At 41.4% G+C, this 19,357-nt stretch overlaps 1 protein-coding gene across 14 annotated transcripts in view; it reads left to right on the plus strand.

Annotated features, from left to right (window-relative positions):
• RUFY3 (RUN and FYVE domain containing 3) overlaps positions 1–19,357 on the plus strand; it is a 341,239-nt gene that overhangs the window by 103,147 nt on the left and 218,735 nt on the right. For 10 of the 14 annotated variants that reach the window (XM_069236852.1, XM_069236853.1, XM_069236859.1 and 7 more), the window contains one exon: positions 3,889–4,062. In XM_069236852.1, coding sequence (XP_069092953.1) covers positions 3,889–4,062 — 174 coding nt within the window. Of the gene's footprint in view, positions 1–2,452; positions 2,489–3,888; positions 4,063–19,357 lie in introns of all 14 variants that reach the window. The other 4 variants (XR_011204687.1, XM_069236862.1, XM_069236854.1 and 1 more) reach the window with 1 other exon arrangement.

The raw sequence follows: 19,357 nt of genomic DNA on the forward strand, positions 1-19,357 counted from the left end.
CCTCCAAAAACTATATGCAATACTAAAATGATTTTCTTATTTTTTTCCAACAGCGAATTAGGACGTTTGAAAACACAAAATCCCATCTCCCTAATTAATTCTGTAATATTGTCTGCATTGGCTAGTTAGTCTTCGACAGTCGCATCAGTAATTTTCCTAATTCCATCACTATTTGATCACTACCAGAAGGCCTTAAAATCAAGAATGAATTACCATTTTCGTAATCTATTTTTAGCGTTCTGACTATAGAAGTGTCCTTGACATAGCCTGTCACTAAATAACAGATATCTTTATCACAAGTAGAACGTTATTTGGTTTTGACTTTATCACTTGTTAAACAGTTTCCTTCTCGGCCAGTTATTTTAGCGCAGAGATGAAAAACACTCTTTTAAACACCATGCTGGCATGGGCAGTAACCATTTTAGATTTTCTGTCCGAATTTTGAGCACAGTTTATTCTTAAAGGCAATATTTTTAAGTCATCAAATGAGGGGATTTCATGTTTGAAAGGAAAGCCTACTTTTTCATGGGTCGTGCATTTGGGCATAATGGTTGAGCGAAGACGCGGACATTCGATTGGATTGTTTGCTCTATCCTGGCTGGTATTGTCATTTGTTTCTTTTTAGCAATGTCAAAACAATGGTATGTATCCGATGTTAAAAAAAAAGCATGTGTGAACCATTATGAGACAATGGGGAAGTAGGGCATCGCCCACTAGGAAAAAGGTGGTTTAGGGGTGGTGTATGAGTAAAAGGGATGCCCCAGAAAAATTCCAGAAGATCTGTGGGCCATTGCTAGACCATTTTTGTTTATCAGGCGAGTACTTGCACTGACAGGGTTGATGACTTTGAGGTTTGTAATGAGGGTTGCTAACTGGGACAAGGGGGCCATTTGTTATTGGAAGAGTGATGACACTGGATTTGGTTGTATCAACTCTATCAGTACTTCGTAACATCAGTGTTTTCAGTTATGCTTTTATCAGTTTTTATTTTTTTATTTTGAAAATCAATAATTTTTAAAGAAAACTTTATTTATGCAATTTGGATACAGGGTGGCATTGTGATTTGCAGTTAGGATTTAATATCTCGAGGTGATACGGATATTTAGCTTTTGGATGTTCTTAATACAATAAAGGGCTGGTCCCTTGTTCATTCTTGCTTCGATTGAGAGTTGATGCTTGTTTTTACGGGCACACTTGTTCTAAGTGTGGGCACCCAATTTTCACTCTCCAGATTCTGCTGTGCCATCTGCAGTGCCTTGATTTCTTAGAACCCATATTTCGTTTGGCCAATTGGCTGCCCCCTGTCGGTATCATAGTTTGAACAGCTGCTTAACATAAAACCTCTTTGAGAATAAGTTATGGGCCCATGAACGTTTATAAGTCATCCAAAGCTGGACGGCAGATTACACTCATTTTGGATCGTATTATCGTTGTTGATTTGCTGTAAAAGAGGTCCGCATTGCAACAAAATGTGATTAAGTAAGAAAATAATTACTGCTTGTAAAAGAGAATCCATCCCTACATATAATTTAGGAAGATGACATTATTTTATTTTAATCTTTTCTGCTCTGGTGTAGTAACTCAAACTATTTGTTGGTGACTGACGTCTGATTAAACCTGGATACGACTTAGATATTTCCACTTGACTGGTTGTATGTTTTTGTTGTTTCCTTGTAGTTTTTCGTTAAAGGAAAAAGCTGCCCTGCATAATGACGCCTGTGGGTACAGTAATGGTCTGGTCTCCACCCTTCTATTAGGTGAAATGAAATATGACCTGCACGACCTCTGTTAGGGTGGTTGTGGTGGCCCTTTCATATAGAGGAGAATGAAAGCTGTGTATTTTGGGACTCGTGCTCTGGGCATGCTAATTATCTACAGCCAATCTCACTGGTCTGCAGCTCGCTTTAAGTGCAGTCTCTGTGGGTACAGCTCGTGTGGCTCATATAAAGTGAGCTCTGAAACCCTTAGACACACTCCCTCTAGAATCCAGTGATACCATTTCTAACTCCTAGCAGTGGACCAACTCGCCCGCCTCGGAGTAAAGGAAGTCGATTTTTTTTCCTTTGGCAAACCGGGGATATTTCCTTTTCGCGTCCTTTATGTTCAAGACTTAGCTAGTCCGAGTCCCGTACCTGTGTGGTTCTTTGTGACTGACTGCCAGTGTACAGAGGCGAAAGTTGACTTGGCGCACTCGGCTAAAGGTAGGTAACCGCTTGCTTTTCTCCTGACTTCCACCCGGAGCTGCACCAAACATTTTGTGAGCGTGTGTATAAACTTGTTGCTGTTAATTAAATGCCGAGCCTGACTTTCAGTGACTTTCTCACATTTCCTAGAGGCGCTTTGATATTTCTTACAGTCGTAACATATACTTGCAGTTGCTGTTCAGAGAACAATCCGTTAAAATGTATTTTTTTTTCTTTGCCCACTTACTGCTTGTTATTGTATATGAAAGGAGCGACGTCCCCTCACTGGAGAACATATGAGCAAGGCAAGTACCTTGTTCATTGCAACATACATATCATTCATTCTTGTCTTTGCCCTCAGTACGTGCAGGGTCCTTCTCCACATTGTATTTTGTAGTTGTTTATGGTTCGCGTTTTAGCAGCTGTAGTCTTCCCATATAATCTCTCTTTGGTCATTGCAGTTAAGGTATGCGTAAAAGTCACTTTGTATTTATTTTTTCCCTTTCACACAGATTCTAACACAAAGTTTAAAAGCAGCCCTTTACTTTGACCTAGGTAGCATACATGGATTCTACTCTAACTTAAGAGCTAAACATTTTTTTACGGAAATCACATGGGGCAGTTCTCCAATCCACATTATATTTTTCTTCAGGTTGGCATTGGAACTATCATGCGTGACTCCTAGACCTGCCTTTAGAGAACTCCTTTTAACTGCCTCGCATTCATGTGCCACGAATCTGATATCAAAGAGGCTGAATGACAGCATAGAATGCTGACTTATGGCGATTTGGTTAGAAAAATCTTCTAAAAATATTCTATCATTCTTTTTCTTAGTAAAGCCCAACTATGTCCTGGCAGGCTACTGTGCAAGTGTATATTTCCATAGTGGCGCTCATTGAAATTGGTGCAGTTTGTAATTCGGAAAGTTAGCACTCTTTGCATTGAGAAGATACCAATTGCCTTAACTTTAAAAACGCACTTGAGAAACCAGATGTGTTTTGTGTCTCGTCAACTACCTCGTTTCTGCAGCAGTCAAGTACCTCTTTTCTGCTGGATCCTTGTTGTCACCTAGAAGGGTGGCTGATCCCAAATGGACAGTGCTCACCCACAGAACGAACGGACACATTTCTTAACATGCTGTTTTCTAACATTTAAGAAACTAGAATGTCCATGCTTGACTCATGTAAAAGATCCCAGTGGAAAGGAGAAGCAATGGTGAACCCTGGCAACTTTGACATTGCCAGCCTTAAAAATCTCCTGCGTGAAACCTGCTCCCTTAAATCCATGATATTATGAGACAGTCTGTTTCTTTTTGGTAAATATTAAAGTTCTTTGACTTCTGTGATTCTGCAGTATAAAAGTGAAAATCCAAAATGCGCCATGGTACATAGGACATTTGTCCTGTCATAGCTTGGGATGGGTTGCTGGTGACTGTACGCATGTCTTAGTCAGATATATGGCACTGCATCCAATAAATAGCTCAGCATCGGTCAATCCATGTGCAGCTGCTGTTTGAAAAGCCCACCCGCATCCCTCCATCTGTGCCCTGTTTGTGTAAGCAATGATGACTATTTGCTTAGCTTGTGCATTCTTTTCTAGTCATCTCCATATCACCCAGTTGATTAAAGTGAGGTCGGAGACTTGATTCTTCTAACATAAATGTTGCCTAGCTTTGTCTTAACTTGTCCCTGGCCTTCTGTTTCAGATCCCAATTACCTCATGGCAAATGAGCGGATGAACCTGATGAACATGGCCAAACTGAGCATCAAAGGCTTGATTGAATCTGCGTTGAACCTGGGCAGGACCCTGGACTCGGACTACGCACCGCTCCAGCAGTTCTTTGTGGTGATGGAGCATTGCCTGAAGCACGGCTTGAAAGGTGAGAAGCTTATGCTTTATATCTATATTTCCACTCACAGTAAGTAGAACAAAGGCGGGTTTTGAGAAAGGATAAACATAAGACATGCTTTGGAGTAAAGAAGTGGAACAGGCAACATCTTCATTCTCCCCATTTATCTGCTGTACCTGAAATTGCAGGTTTTAATTGGTATCTACCGTGCTTTTTTTCAGTAGAAAGGCTTAACCTGTTTAGAAACAGATGAGGGTTTTGGTGTGGCTAATCAGTTATATGAAATGAACATTTCATATTTTTCAGTTACTCATTTTTAATCTTAAAGTAGCTTGCTTGATATTAATAATAATGCAGTCTTGCGGTTGTTCTCAGTACAGATATCGAAGTGGAAGCTTTGGTTACTTTTATCCAAGTTAAACTCTATCCATCCAAGCTTTTAAATGCCAAGCATTGGTTCTGTCACAATGCCCTATCTCTTTACTTTACAGTGTCCGGACGTTGCCTATAAATGTTGGCATGATGCATTAGCTTATAAGATTTAGATGTTCAGTTTGTCTGCTTCCATCCTCTGCCATCCCTCTTAAGCTGATACCAAGCAGCTGTTCAGCACATCTCCCTACGCTGTGGTGTTAATTGCAGTGCCCTCTGAGCATCCCTAGGCCACAGAGAAAAGGGGCCATTCTGTGAAGTTGTGACTGTTGTAAATGTGACTTGAGGATTGAAGGTCACCATTTAAAATAAGTTCTTGCTCATACCAGATGTTTGAGAGCTAGAACTGCGACTCATTTTAATTGTCTCTGTCACCTGAATGCTCTCCATACTAACCCCTTTTGTATCTTGAACAATTATTTATACTCTTGCGGTACCGGGCAGAGTTAAATTTATTTAATTATATTCTGTCCACCACCATCGTTTGCATGCAGTTACGTGTACTCACTGCAACTGAATTGAAGTTGTTTCTCTTGCTTCTCCCACCAGTCTCCTATCAAAATCTATAACACCTTGAATCACCTGCTGGAAAGTGTGTGCCCTTTGTACAGATAGCTTATATGAGATAATGGAGATTTTCTTTTCTTTCAGTGAAAGAAAGTATTGATTTTATTAAAGACAAAGAGGCGAGCATTATGCTTTCTTTTCTTGCGTTTAATTCAGTAGCAGCCAAGATACAACTACAACTTCCAGCATTCCTAGCTGGAGAAATGACAAAATGTCATAAATCAAAACAACCAATCAGCACACGGTATGACTATAAACGTCTTGACTGAGAGCAACAAGTCCTGTTTTCTTGCTTGAGCAGTTTATAATCTCTGAATAAAGGAAAAATAAGCATCAAAATGGAAAAAGCTAATAAAATCGTAAAAATGTTTTCCAAACAATTGATTACTTTAAGAGTCTTAACGCCAAAGTCCGAGAACATGGCCATATCCTTGTGCCTCTCCATGAATGACAACTTGGGAGCAGTTGCACCTGAACTAGTAGGATGACAGAGGTGAGGTTGGAGTGCCTCCTTAAGACATCTGGTTAGGAGTATCTGTTGTACCTGATAAAACAAAGGGAGGGTTAACACAAGTGGAGGGATAATACTCTCCTCTGTGTCTTTAATAAAATCAAGACTTTCTTTCACTGAAAGCTAAAGAAATCTCCATTTTATTTCAAGGCACGGAGGCTCCTATTATGCTAGTTCAAAGCATAGAAACGAAAGAACTGGCCACATGAGACACCGGTTAACAATAAAAAGTCCTAGAAGTTGCAACATTTGACCAATCGGCTGATTGGAGAATGTCAGCTAAACTCAAACCCACTCAAAAGGCTTTGGATGCCATAGCACCTCTGGTAGAATGTGCCCCAAAGACAGAAATATCAATACCCACCAAATTCTTAATCCATTTCACCCAACAGGCTTGAGTGGTGGAAGAAACAGGGTTGTGCGGGGTTCTAAAACAGATGAGGAGTTGAGGTTTCATTGACTTTCTCAAATCTTTAGTTCTAGAAATATATTCTCTTAAACAACTTCCCACACACAAGTTTGGATGTTCTGGGAAATACGGATAGAATACAGACATTACATTTGTTTTTGTTTTTCTTCGAACCTGAAAGAAAACACCTGCAGCAGTATACTGTACAGAGGAGACATCTAGAGCTTTAACATCTGAAATACGTTTTAATGATACTAAACATAAATGCACAGTTAATTCTGCATAAAGAAATTTCAGAGACAAAAGGGAATTAGCTGGTTCCTTTAGGAAAAATTGTAAAATTACATTAACATCCCACATAGAACTATACTTGGGTAAAAGAGGTTTAGAAAATCTTACTCCCTTCAAAAGACGGCATATCAATGGATGCTCTCCAACCGGTTTGTCGTTGATTCTAGCGTGTTCAGCAGAGATTGCTGACCTATAAATATTAACCGTTCCGTACGCTCTGCCCTGAGAAGCTAAGGAAGCCAGAAAATTGATAATCAAAATTACATCAGCTGAAAAGGGATTGGCACCCCTGTCCATACACCAATTATTCCACACTCCCCAGGCTGACTTGTAAGCCTTGCCTGTTCCAGGAGCCCAGGCTTGTCACATGAAGCTTACATCCTCCTGCGAAATTCCTAGGGTTCTCCAGGAAGACCCGAAACCATCCATGCTACTAACCATAGCGATTGATCGATGATTAGATTGAAAGGGGCACCTTGAGGATCCTGAAGCAGGGAAGGAAATTGTGGTAGAAGGACTGGAAAGTCTATTGACAATTGCAGAGCTGACCGGAACCAAGGTTGACCCTGCCAGAATGGGGTGATCAACAAAACCTTGGTAGCTTGGCGTCTGATCTGAACCAAAACTCGGGATATCATAATGAAGGGAGGAAAGGCATAATCTGTCTGGTTGGACTAATCTTGTAGAAATGCATTGGTAGCTAAGGCTTGTGGATCTGGTCTCAAACTGTAAAAGAGAGGGAGTTGGGTGTTCAAACGGGAGGCAAAAAGGTCCACAGAGAAGGGACTGAATCTGGAAGAAAGATTTTTAAAAATTGAAGGATGAAGATGCCAGTCGCTGGAGTCTGGAAGAAACTGGAGCACCAGTCTGCCATCGTGTTCAGGTTCCCTGGAAGGTATTCTGCTTGGAAGAGATATCTGATCCTGAAGGTAGAATTCATAAAGACACTTTGCTAATTCAGCCAATGGTTTGGATCTTGTGCCTCCTAAATGATTTATATATGGAACCTTGGATAGGTTATCCATTCGAAGGAGTATAGAACAACTTACCTTGTCTTTGGCAAAAGTTTGGATTGCAAAGGAACCTGCAAGAATCTCTAAACAGTTTATGTGCAGTGATAACTCCTCTTTTGACTATACTCCTTCAGTCGAGAACTGACCACATCTTGCACCCCAACCAGTCCGACTTGCATCGGATTCTAAGACCAGATCTGGTGCTGTAGAGAAAATTGCTCTCCCGTTCCACGCTTCCAGATGATCTAGCCACCACTGGAGTTCGACCGGCGAGTCTTGATCTAACGAGACAAGGTCTCCATAACCGCAATCCTTGCGAAGATGATGGATCTTTAGACCCTGAAGTGCTCAGTAATGAAGAGGACCTGGAAAAATAGCCTGGATAGAAGAGGCTAAAAGACCTATTATGCGCGCTAACAACCTGAGCGTTAGCTATGACTGGTTCAGAATATGGAGAAACTCTTTCCTTATATAAGAAATTTTCTTTACCGGAAGCTAGAGAATCGATTTGTCTGAATCTATGAGAAATCCTAGAAATGCCATCTGACGAGAAGGGTTGAGATCCTATTTTTCTTTGTTGATGCTAAAACCCAGACTCTACAAGAGGGACATAAAACTTGTTAACTGTTCTATCAGGATAAATCAGTCTTGATGTAAAATTAGGAAATTGTCTAGATAAGCCAGGAGTCTGACCCCCTGAGCTCTTATGTGAGTTACAACTGGCTTCAGAACCTTGGTAAAGCACCATGAAGCTGAAGACAGACCAAAGGGAAGGCTTTTGAAATGGTAAAACAGGTCCTTCCATTGAAATTTAAGGTACTTTCTGAAAGACTGATGGATTGGAAGTGAAAGATATGCATCTTAGAGGTCTAGACAAATCATCCAATCTTTCTCTGACAACAAATCCCTGAGTTGTAGGATAGTTTCCATCTTGAAATGGTCATATACCACAAATTTTTTGAATAACTTTAGATTCAGCACCGGGCGATATTTTTTGTTCTTCTTTTGAATTAGGAACAAAGTACTTACGAAACCTAAAGAGTGAGGGGATCATTTTTCTATAGCCTGTTTGTGAATTAGGGATTGAATCTCTTGAGAGAGAAGCCTTTCCTGTTCTTTGGAAAACACCAGCGGTTTTGGTAGGAACTCCTGCACTGGAGTGGAATAGAGCTCTATGGAATAACCAGAAATAGTTTGCAAAAACCACAGATCTGCAGTTATCTTTTGCCAATTCAGTAGAAACATACTTGCCCGTCCCCCGACTAACAACGGGAGAGAAAACAGATCTCTTACCTGAATTTTGGAACACTCTGGCTCTTTATCCACGTTGTCTGAAAGAACAATTCCTCTGTGGAGAGAATTGTGGCTTGAAATCATGCTGGGATCCAAAGGAGCCTCTGGTCTGATTGACCGCACCTCTGTGGCCAAATCGGCCAGCAAAGCGGCTCCTACCTTTGCCAGCCCTGCCAAAAACACTTGAGTTTAATTTTTTTTTTTTTTTAAAGAAGTCTGAGCCTTTTCCACAGACGCAAAAGTGGCCACATATTTGCTGAGTTCCTTGATAAAGGAGTCTCCAAAAGGCAATCAGTTAGCGTCCTGACCCATCCCTTTTGAAGCTAAGTTGCTTAACTTGGGTTCAGCCTTCAAAAGAAGGCTTTTCCGCCTCTCTTGCGCCATAGCCGCATTGGTATTACCTAATAGGCATATCGCTCTCTGAGCCCAATTGGATCGAATCACAGGGTCGACTTTGGTGCCCTCCATCCTGGCTTCTTCAGCCAAGTCTAAAATCCTCATGAGAGGACCAGAAAGATCCAACAATCTGTCCTGGCAATTGGTCCAGGCTCTATCTACCCCTTGTTTGGGGTCTTTTCTGAACTTGGTAAAGAACATTTTCATATTAGGCTCAATAACTGGAGTAGACAAGATATTATTAGCTAAAGACGGTCTAGGACATTACGATTTAAGTCTGTTGCGTGACAATTTATCCAAAGGTTGTTGTAATTTATTAGAGACATAAGAGGCAACATGTTCACAAGGCAACCACTCAGTGGAGTTTGGATGACGGATAAGTGCAGGATCAAACATCGGTTGACCTGAAAAGTCTAAAATGGTTTCATTAGTATTATTATTACTAGCCTTTGAAGAGACTCCCAATTCAGAAAGAAGTTTTATGACTCTTTTCCACAGGCCCTGACCAGATGAATATGTCTGGATCATACTTATCCTTATCGGAATCACCCAAATCATCATCCGTACAAAACGGGGCGTGAACTTGAACTCAAAGGCAGACTGAGGCAAGAATGCAGCCTGACAGGATGAAAACTGGCTCGAATTAACGAGCGGGAAACAGGAGAGGAGCCGGCAGCTTTCTCCACAGACGCGATGCGCAGAGGCCGGTAAGAGCACCACCGTTGAAAACAACGGTTGGAGGAGCGCGCTACAAGATGGCAATGTTTGTTTTAGAACGTCGCGTCTACATGAGCAGAAAAGGCAAAACGAGCACCAGTAATAAAATGTATACAATAATAAAGACCATTAGAACATTATACACCGTACATAAATATATTAAATGTAGACAAAGAAAAAGTGGTACTTATCTTGACTGCGAGCAGCATGAAAAGATGACTTGTTGCTCTCAGTAAAGACGTTTATATTCATACTCTGTGCATACTGGTTGTTTTCCTTTGACATTATGTAGTTTCTCCAGCTAGGAATGCTGGAAGTTGTAGTTTTATCTTGGCTGCTATTGAATTAAACACAAGAAAAGAAAGCGTAATAGGAGCCTCCGTGCCGTGCCTTGTAATAAAATCTAGCATAAACCTTCTCTCGTTTTTGCTGCAGGGATCTGTATTAGTCCACTAAGCTCTTTGCTTCAAACCCTACACTTCCTTGAACGCTATTTTATGGACATCCTCTGATCTTATGCTATTCTGGAAATTTGTGCTAAATGAAGTTTTGAGTTGTACAGTGGCAACACAATATTTTCTTTCTGAACTGTTTTCTATCATTAAAAACTTATCGCACTATTTCGCCTCACTGATGTCTCTTCTTGTTTCTGCACTTTGAGCTGTTGGATTGCTCTTCAAAGGCATAGTAAGGACATGCAGAATGTTTGCCTAGGAATGCATTCCACTCATTGCTTACTATTGGCTTTGTGTTTTGTCACTCACATTTGCTTTCTTTCTATTTGTTGGCTTTGTTTGTTTTAGCCTTTCCAGCGTTTACTTCTCCCTCCGTGTAACATAGCCTCTTTACCACCTCTCTAATTAGCTCCTTCTATGCTTCCTCTAATTTCTGCTTTTCAGAACCCCCCCATTTTCTTGTGAAGCACTCCATAAGTGTGCATTTGTTTCACAGATGCCTCCCTTGTATGCTTTTCCCTCTTGCACCTCTGCGCTCCATGTTGATCTCAAGCCTTGTGTGCTTTGGCAGACCCCTGCTCTCCACCTTACTATTGATTTTTATAGTATCAACACAGGCCTGTGTAATGGGATTCTAATCAGCAAGAAAAATGGCAACATTAGATGCAGATTAGGTTAACGTATTTTAAAAAAAGGAGCATCTGAGAGAATACTAAAGTCCTGAGCAGTTCAGAGACTTTTGGGGCCCACTGATGCTACTCTTTGTTGTGTAGAATTGACCGTTAACGGACCTAAGTTTTGAAAGTATTTCCTCTCCCTCCTGCTAAGTTATAGACATTGTAGTGGAGCAGAGTATAGGGCTCCTTAACTTCATTCAGCACATGGATGGGACTGGACAGTAAGTGCTAGGTATTTTCAAAGGACACTTAGTTTCGGACTAGTTCCAACATAGATTTCACTTTCGGGAATGTTATTGTTTGAACTGCTGACTTCAGATGGTAAATAAAAAGAACAGCCTGTGTCTTTTTGTAGGGACATGCATGCATGATGAACGCAAGGATGTGCCTGCAAAACAACTTAGCTGAGCATCATTCATATTTTTAGGTTTTGCCTGCGGAAGCCTTTTGCGTTTAGAAAAAAAAATAAAAGGTCTTAAAACCCACTACTTACCATTGGCTGGCTTCCAGTGGCTTCTCGGTCACTTAACTTACCATTGCCCGTCTCCCACGCGGCTTCCTCCTGTTACTTACCATTGACTGGCTCCCAAGTCACTCTGCTGGTCAGCACCTCGTACTCACTGCTGTGGTCCTGCTGTAGAGCCTGGACTAAGTACTGCTTTCGGTGGCCAGTGTCTTCGTGCCTGCAAAGGTACATTTTTATTGTTTTGAAGTGTAGCACTACATCACTGTGGATCATTTGTAGGCTGTCTCTAGGCCAGCATTTTTTTTTTTTTGTGGGTAGTTTCATATAGCGTGAACCGGACCCGACGGTATAGATGCCAGTTGCATTACAGAGAGGCACATTCATCTAGATTAAGATGACCAGAATCCCAAGATGTTGATCCTCTGCCGAGACTCAAACTAGTTCCCCATCTCCAAAGTCAGCCACTAGTATTTGCGTTACATTCTCTCCTCTTTGTATTCCACTCTGCTGGACTTCTATTACGAGGCCCACTAATTCTGCTCAGCATTACTTTCACCAGCAGTTCCACACGCGTCACTCTGCTTCCCCTGCCCTCGGTTAAAGCAGGAGTTATACGACGCATGCCCTGCAGACGGCATGAGATCCTGGACCACATGGGGTTCGCGGACTCTTGAGTGGCCTGGTGCGGCTCGTGCTGCTCATGTCGTAGCTTGGTAAGAGATGATTCAATAACTAAGTAGACAGGTAGTTTATTTACTGAGCCACCTCACGCTTCCAGATTCATTTCCCAACCACCGTTCTTTTTCAGAGGCGGACAACAGAATTACAAATTTTACAATTCACATCTGAGAACATAGCTCATAACTGTCTGAAGCAAACAAGCTGAAAAGCTTTGTGCTAGGACTGCTTTCAAGTCTTAGCTGACGTAAGCAAGAGAACACATGCACTGCCTATCCAGTCCTCCGTCCACACAATCTAATCTTTAGTCAGAATCACCTGGTGTAATGTCTAATTGTGGAAGCATTGTGGCCCTCATTTGCATAACCCAAAGAGCTTTAGAGTTTTATACTTCTTCGCTCTCAGTGACTTTTTGCTGTGGTTTCATGTCTTAAGCCCATCAGTCTACCTTTTTTGCTTTGATGCAATGTTCTGCCATTGTGTCTTTGTGATGTCACCACGTTTTATCTCAGGACAGTGAAGATATTGAGATCTTTAGAAGCAACCCAGGGACTACATTACCAACGTCATACTACTGGTGGGACACTACAGTTGTACCTGTCAATCTACCCTGCGTATCGAGCTGAATACCTGGACAGGCACCAACCTTTTCTCCAGTGATGTGTGCTTGTGGGCACTTACGGACCTTTACCTACCTCTTTCTTTTAATTTCTCCTTTTAGCGCTTCTATGTTCTTCTTCCTTTCCCTTTTGGCTCTCAAGGCACTAGAGAGAGGTTTTGAAAATCTCGTCTTTATTGTTGCAAAATTCTGGAGTAGCCACTGGTACCTTTTTTTTTAAACCCTTGTCTGAGACCATGCTTATTGCTGCAGAGTTACTAGGCGATGTTCAGCTATAGGTTTCTGGGTGTTGAACTAAGTCTGGATTTTATAAATACTCCTAGATTGATTTTTTCAGGCAATAAGTAACAAAGGTTTGCTAATCATACAGATAGAATCTCTCTTAAATTGTTTAATCATGAATATGGGTGGTTTCCAAAAGAAGCAATTATCATGAACAAAAGTTCCTAAACCCAGTTATTCACGGTTAGGACAAGAAACAGGTGAAAAACTAGGCTGTGAACCCTGTGCTCCACTGGGTTCTAACCACCTCCTTAGCCAGGTCACCACATGCCGGAGGTATTCAATACAATCTAGGTTGCTTTCAAGTGTCTCTTTTCCTCTCAGGTCCGCCGTGGGTTCTGCATAGATTTATGGCACGCAGAAAATTCCAGGCCTGCTGACAGCTGTTCGCTTGTAGCTTGACTTCCGCTCTTTGAAAATATGGCAGATGAGCAGTGAGAGGCAGGTTGCAGGTGATGGTGGTGCGACAGGAAGCCCGGTTTTATATGGGAGATTAATTTTCCCCTTAAGTAGCGTTGAAATTAAGAATTTTTCTAACTTAGAGAAAACTGAAATAAAACCAAAATTGAGTTTCTTGCCTAAATTGGGAGTGCTGACATGTACGATAGTGGGTAAGGTGTTGCAGGATAACCTTCTGAGTGAATTTGACCAGGGGGAATACAGAAATAAAAATTGTACTTGGGTAACGGTCACGAACTAGGAGTTTTCCACCTTTTGTTGTCTGATGTTACTTGGAAACACTCAGTGGAAGGTAAACCCATTGTTGACAGCCACCCATTATAATGTAATATGTCCTGTATGATCCCATCGCTCAGTCTTACTGTTTAAGCTTTGTTACAATGTTGAGTAAGTAGGCTGGCATCTACACGGTACTATTACTCCTTTTGCCATTCTTCTCATGACTATTAGTACTCATTCCTGTTTGAATATGGAGTCAAAATATTGATTTAGAAAGATCCTGATGCTAACTCGGTTGTCCTGCACCCGCTTCAGGGTTACCCCTCTCCTTTGTCTGTTACTGAACATGTTTTTCACTCTATGCCTGTTCGTTTGGTTTCATGATTGCTCGGTTTCCTGTTTCTGTGCTTCCTATTTTATGTTAGCTTTTACTACTAAGACCTCACACACAGTTGCTCATATTTTGTGCAATAACTAGTATGTAGCTTTCTACAAAGCCTACGTTTGATTCTCTTGAGAAAGGTGGGGTTTCCGTCCCATTGTGAGCTCATTCTTACATGTACAAGAGCAGAGGTGGGAAAATACTGGTTGAATTTGTTGTTAGGGATGATGTGAGATTTTCGACAAGGAGCATTGAAGTGGTGCACAGTATTCACCAACCTCCTGACTGCCAGTCTAAGTTCAATCGAAATTCGATTTTCAGTTAATGGTGCATCTTGTCATTGTATTAGTGGCCAAAGAGTGTATGGTTGAGGTGAAGATCCCCCAGTGCCCCAGTGTTGACTATAAACTGCTATAACTTTAGAAGAACTCTAGCTTCATGTCAAAGTTGATGAATTGGGAACACAAACGGGAAAAAATAATTATGTTTGCATATTTCAAAGCAAGAAAAGTCATAGCTGCAGAGAAACACTTCACTTGTGTACAGTTAACAAGAGGGAGCTGTATTATGAGACGTATAATTGTTCCGGTAAAGGTTCAGGGTGTGGGTTTAATGTTCACACAGCATACTTTTTTTTTTTAATTTTTTTTTTTTACCATAGTCTAATAAAGTTTATTTTCTTGATTTCGTGGTCGTGAAAAACATAATAAATCCCTTTAGCATCTGCACAAAATCACAACATAGGCATGCCATGGGAGAGCTTCATTTTAATTTAGCAATTAAAGTACGAAGTCACATGAAACAGAAAAGAGAGCGATTCTCTAAAGCAGATAGCTGCCAAGACACCACAAAGCAGGCCAGGAAAATGAATTTCTTACTCTTCGTTAGTTAGTGGGCCAGCAAATCTACCCCTCTTCCTATCAGTGCTCCTCATTCATGTCGTAACTTCTCTATCAAGTCTCATGTCCCAGCCAACCTGTCACATGGTCCATCAGTGTCTCTTTTTATTATAAATTAATATTATTTTCAGATTAACCTTTTCGACCCTGTGTGCCATTGCAGACCTCAGATTCTTTCCATTCAAATTTCACTGAAAGGGAAATGGCAGAGCAGGAGAGACCCTTAATTGCATTTAACAAGAGTTCTGAATTATTTATAATATTTCAGTAAAGGATTGTTTAAGTACTAAGACTACTACTGACAGAAGGCTTGGGTTACCTTTTCATTGACCTATCTTTATCTTCATCACATGGTACTTCTGTACTTCTGTGTCCTTCTCAGGCAATCTTTGGGCAAAGCAACTACCAGGAAAACGCGGCTGTGGTTTACATACACAACTGTGGTCTGAAGTACTGTCAGTTATTTGTGCATGCAAGATTTTTTGTCTTGCGTCTTTTCCTTTTGCTGTAAAAGTGTATTGATTTGCAGCCTCTTTCCCTCCAAATGTCACTTTGTTGTCTCACAGCAAGCTAGCAAACACCACACAGACGAAGGGTAGCAGGAGTACTAGAGGCAAAGTAGAGCTATTACTCCTACATAAAAGCGGCCTGCCCATAGGGGCAAACTTTAGGCTACACCTATCTGTACACTAGACAGGGCTTTTCTTGAAAAACAATTGTTATTTCGAAATGTCATTTGGTTTCTTTTAGTGACCTGCTGCTGTCATGGGACCTCAAAAACCTACTATGAGTAAACTAACACCCGCATGTCCATGCACCCAGATGGAACTATGTGAAGATGGTACAAAGGAAAATGATTATATCATATACTTACACTCCTTTTACCTGCTTAACCCACTATGATCCTATTTTAAGGAGCTCCCCTCAGTGAAGAGGCCTGATAGGTGTTCATCTCTCTTAACCTCTTACCCACTGCCAGCTGTTCTGTTCTCTTCTACCCTAGCTTCTCTGCCGCATTCGAAGTGTGGGTCAAATGATAATGCTTGCAACCCCTGCCTCCCAGATATTAGTGGCACAGTTCTAAATTGTTCAGTCTATTTATTTCAATCGCTTATTCTCTGTCAGCCATGTTCCTCCAGGCACAGTCCTAGTTTCTCTCCTATTTTTATTCATACTGCTCAGGGGTCTCCTCTCCATTGCTTGCTCGCGTCACCGCTGTGCCAGTGACAGTCTAGCCTTCACCTCCTTACTGTCAGTCGCATCCCACAGTCCAATGAAAACCTCTGTCCATCACAGCGACCTGGAGCTTGGCAGGCCTCCACTTCTTTATGCCCAGCTCTGTCAAAACTGAGATTGACTTTCCTCCCTGTACTGTGCCGACGTCCCTCCCTTAATGGATCACCCTATACACACCTTCTTCCTGCGACACCCTGAAACCCTCCAATACGCCAGGATCCTCTCGCCACTTTAGTTCCTGTATACAACAGTAGTCCTTCATCTAATACACTGCCACAGCCACCAGTTACGTTTACTGAATGTTATAAATAAGTCTCCATACCTTTCCATCCAGACTGCCAGGCCATTGAGTATCACTATTTATTTATAAGTGAGCAGGACTTCTTCAATTGTACATTGGACTCGTGGCATATTCTCACTTCCTTCTTGACCAGATGTTTAACTGCACAACAAATGAGCTGTGCACATTTCCCAACTGCTCTGTGACCCTGTGCAGGATGGCTGGCTGTCGGCCAAGCACAGGACTCGGGGCAAACTAGTCACTCTAGTGCGGAACATCATTCCTGGCTCATCGCCTTCGTCCCTTGGCACACCCTGACTTGCTCAGCCAGCCACCAACACCTGCGTAGTTTGCCACTGAAACTGTTGACCTATTTCCAGTAGAATGCCCACCTGAGTCTGCCCTGATAACCCCCCACCACCTTATTTTCAAGCACGTCCTCCTAAACCAACCCCGTAAACCTCGATGTGACTGGCGTACGACAGCCTAGCCTCTCCTCTCCTCCATGACTCTGGACTGCCTACCCCGCTCCAAAGGGATTCCTATCTAGCTATTTATTGTATGATGTGTAATTAGTTATACTTTTGTGAGTATTCCCTGTGTGTACTGCAGATTCTTTGTCTAACTAGTTTTCTTGATGCAGCACTTGGATGGGGAGGTGGAGAGCACCAGTACATTGCAGATTGGGACGTACACATTTTAGGCATGTGGGTATTAAAAACCTGACTGAAACAACAAATATATCGCCAGATAATACTCTGCTTGTACATAAAGAGTGTTTCTTTGATACAGGTTGGTACAAGATGCCTTTTTTAAATTAAGGAGTCTCAAATAAATTATGAACAAAGACTTGATAATGTTTCGACAGCATGTAAGGCTTGACTTGGCCCTCGGTTCGTGGGATATACAGGAATGGCATATATTTGGCAGCATTATACGCGAGAGATCCCCAAGCTACTCAGAATATTAAAGGACGTCTGTCCGATGTCCCTCCAATGTGTCTATGGCTCACTGTGTTGAAAGCTTGCTTTCTGTCAAAGATTGAAGCTCAAGAGTTGGTTCGCAGGGCAACAACAGTTAAGTGATAAATAAATTAGAGAAGGAATTTATCAGAATGTGGACTGTTTCTACTGATGACAGCTAAAACAACGATAACTTGTTTAGCAGGTGATACTATCACACAATTTAATGCCAATAGTTTTATTGACTTAGGAATCATGAAAGGTCACGATAGCCTTCAATGGAAGTAGGACAGCCAAACGTGGTCCAAGCCACATAAAGAAACAAAGTATATTAGATCAACAGTTTTTGTCTTTAGAGTGAACTAGGATGATTACTGGGGTGTTAAGTTCTTTTCATAATTGCAGCGAGCAGGCCTGACGTCCACAACGATAAATCAGCATATGAAAGGCAAGATGATCTGTGGAATGGTTTCGAAATGGCTGCATGGTCCAGCACTGTCCTGGGTTGCTTGTGCTCCGGTTCAAGGAGTGCTTGGCTTGGCAGTTCGAGGTGGACTGTTCCCACTGAAGTGGGGTCAGGAGTGATTTGCACATAGCTGGGTTCAAACTGAGATGGCGCGGTGTGCATAAAAACGATGGACTGGGATGCAGCCCAGAGTAATTACCAATGTCTGCGCTTACTTCAAGCATTCCATTCATCATTTTTTGTGTACTTTATTTAGTATGTCTCTCCTCCTCATCCATTCCAAATGTTCAACTTTAGTGACAGAACGTATGAAAACAGTAGGACAAATTGGAGTCTCTAGCTAGTTTCCAAGAGACCAGGAAAGAGTATAAATGCTGTGTTTGAGTAGGTCCCTAAAGGTGGGAGATGAACTGTACAATGAATGGATACGCAGTATTGATGTTTGATTCTGAATAGCTAATTGAGGGCACAGTCATCAAACAAGATCAAAGACATTTAAATGTAGCAATCCCTAATTATGAATGAATGGCGAAGCACCTTGCTGGAATCAAACCGCTTACAGGATTCCGCTCAAACGACTCCCATTATGTACAAGGGAAAATACATTTTCAGGTGTGCAACCTCAATTAATGGAGAATCGGGAATCGAGCGCACACTCACTGTCTCGTTGACAACTAGGTAAAGTGCAGCTTGTCTGGATGTACTATATGTACCCCTAGCAAATCTGCATCTCACTGGAGCGTCCAGATGTTGGGTAAAGTAGAGATGGTGTTAACCTCAGATCATAAGGCAATATATCCCAGAGACAAGTTTCAAAACAGCATCTCAAAATACAGTAAATAAAAAACAGACTGACTCTGAAAGTGAGTTCTAGAGCAACATTTAGAAAAATAATGAAGGTGTATTACAAAAAATCGAAGGTATAATACATATATTACAAAATGCAGGTGCAAATGCAGATGTTTTTGCCTGAAAGGCTCTCAGTAATGGGAACAATGCAGAATAATAGGCAAATTCAGAAATAAAGTAAGTTTCAAACGTGCAGTAAAAAATCGGGCAGCAACTCTAGTAGAAGGTAAAACGTGTCAGTCTTAACCCAAAATGCAAAAGTTTATATAGCTAATTTCTGTATAAGAAAGCACTGAAACTGCAAAGTCCGCATGGGGTTAGCAAGGAATTACATGTTCAACAACTCATATTATTACATTCTTATGAATCATTATATAACCCTATCACCTTGGCCCTAACCCTGTACATTCGTCCCTCATGTCGTCCACAGTCGTTAGAAGAAACTGGTTGCATAAACAGCAGTGAGCCATTGTGAATGAAGGCAATAATACTATGTGCAAGTAGAATGTCTTGGAAATTATTACGAAAGCTTTCTCTAGCAGGCTCTCTTCAAGATAATTGTCATTCAGAAATAAACATATCCATACCTTGCTGCACATTGTGTCTGTCAGAAATGTAAATAGAGAATAAACATGATGATACAGCATCCATTTTGGACAAGATGGCGTCGAGACCTAACTGAAGTCTAGTTAGCATAAGCCTGAAACACCTTAACATGTTGTAGCACATTTGTTTCAGTTGTAATAGCTTCATGTCAGTATGCACAC

Source organism: Pleurodeles waltl, chromosome 1_2 (genome assembly GCF_031143425.1).
Source record: "Pleurodeles waltl isolate 20211129_DDA chromosome 1_2, aPleWal1.hap1.20221129, whole genome shotgun sequence".
NCBI lineage: Eukaryota > Metazoa > Chordata > Amphibia > Caudata > Salamandridae > Pleurodeles > Pleurodeles waltl.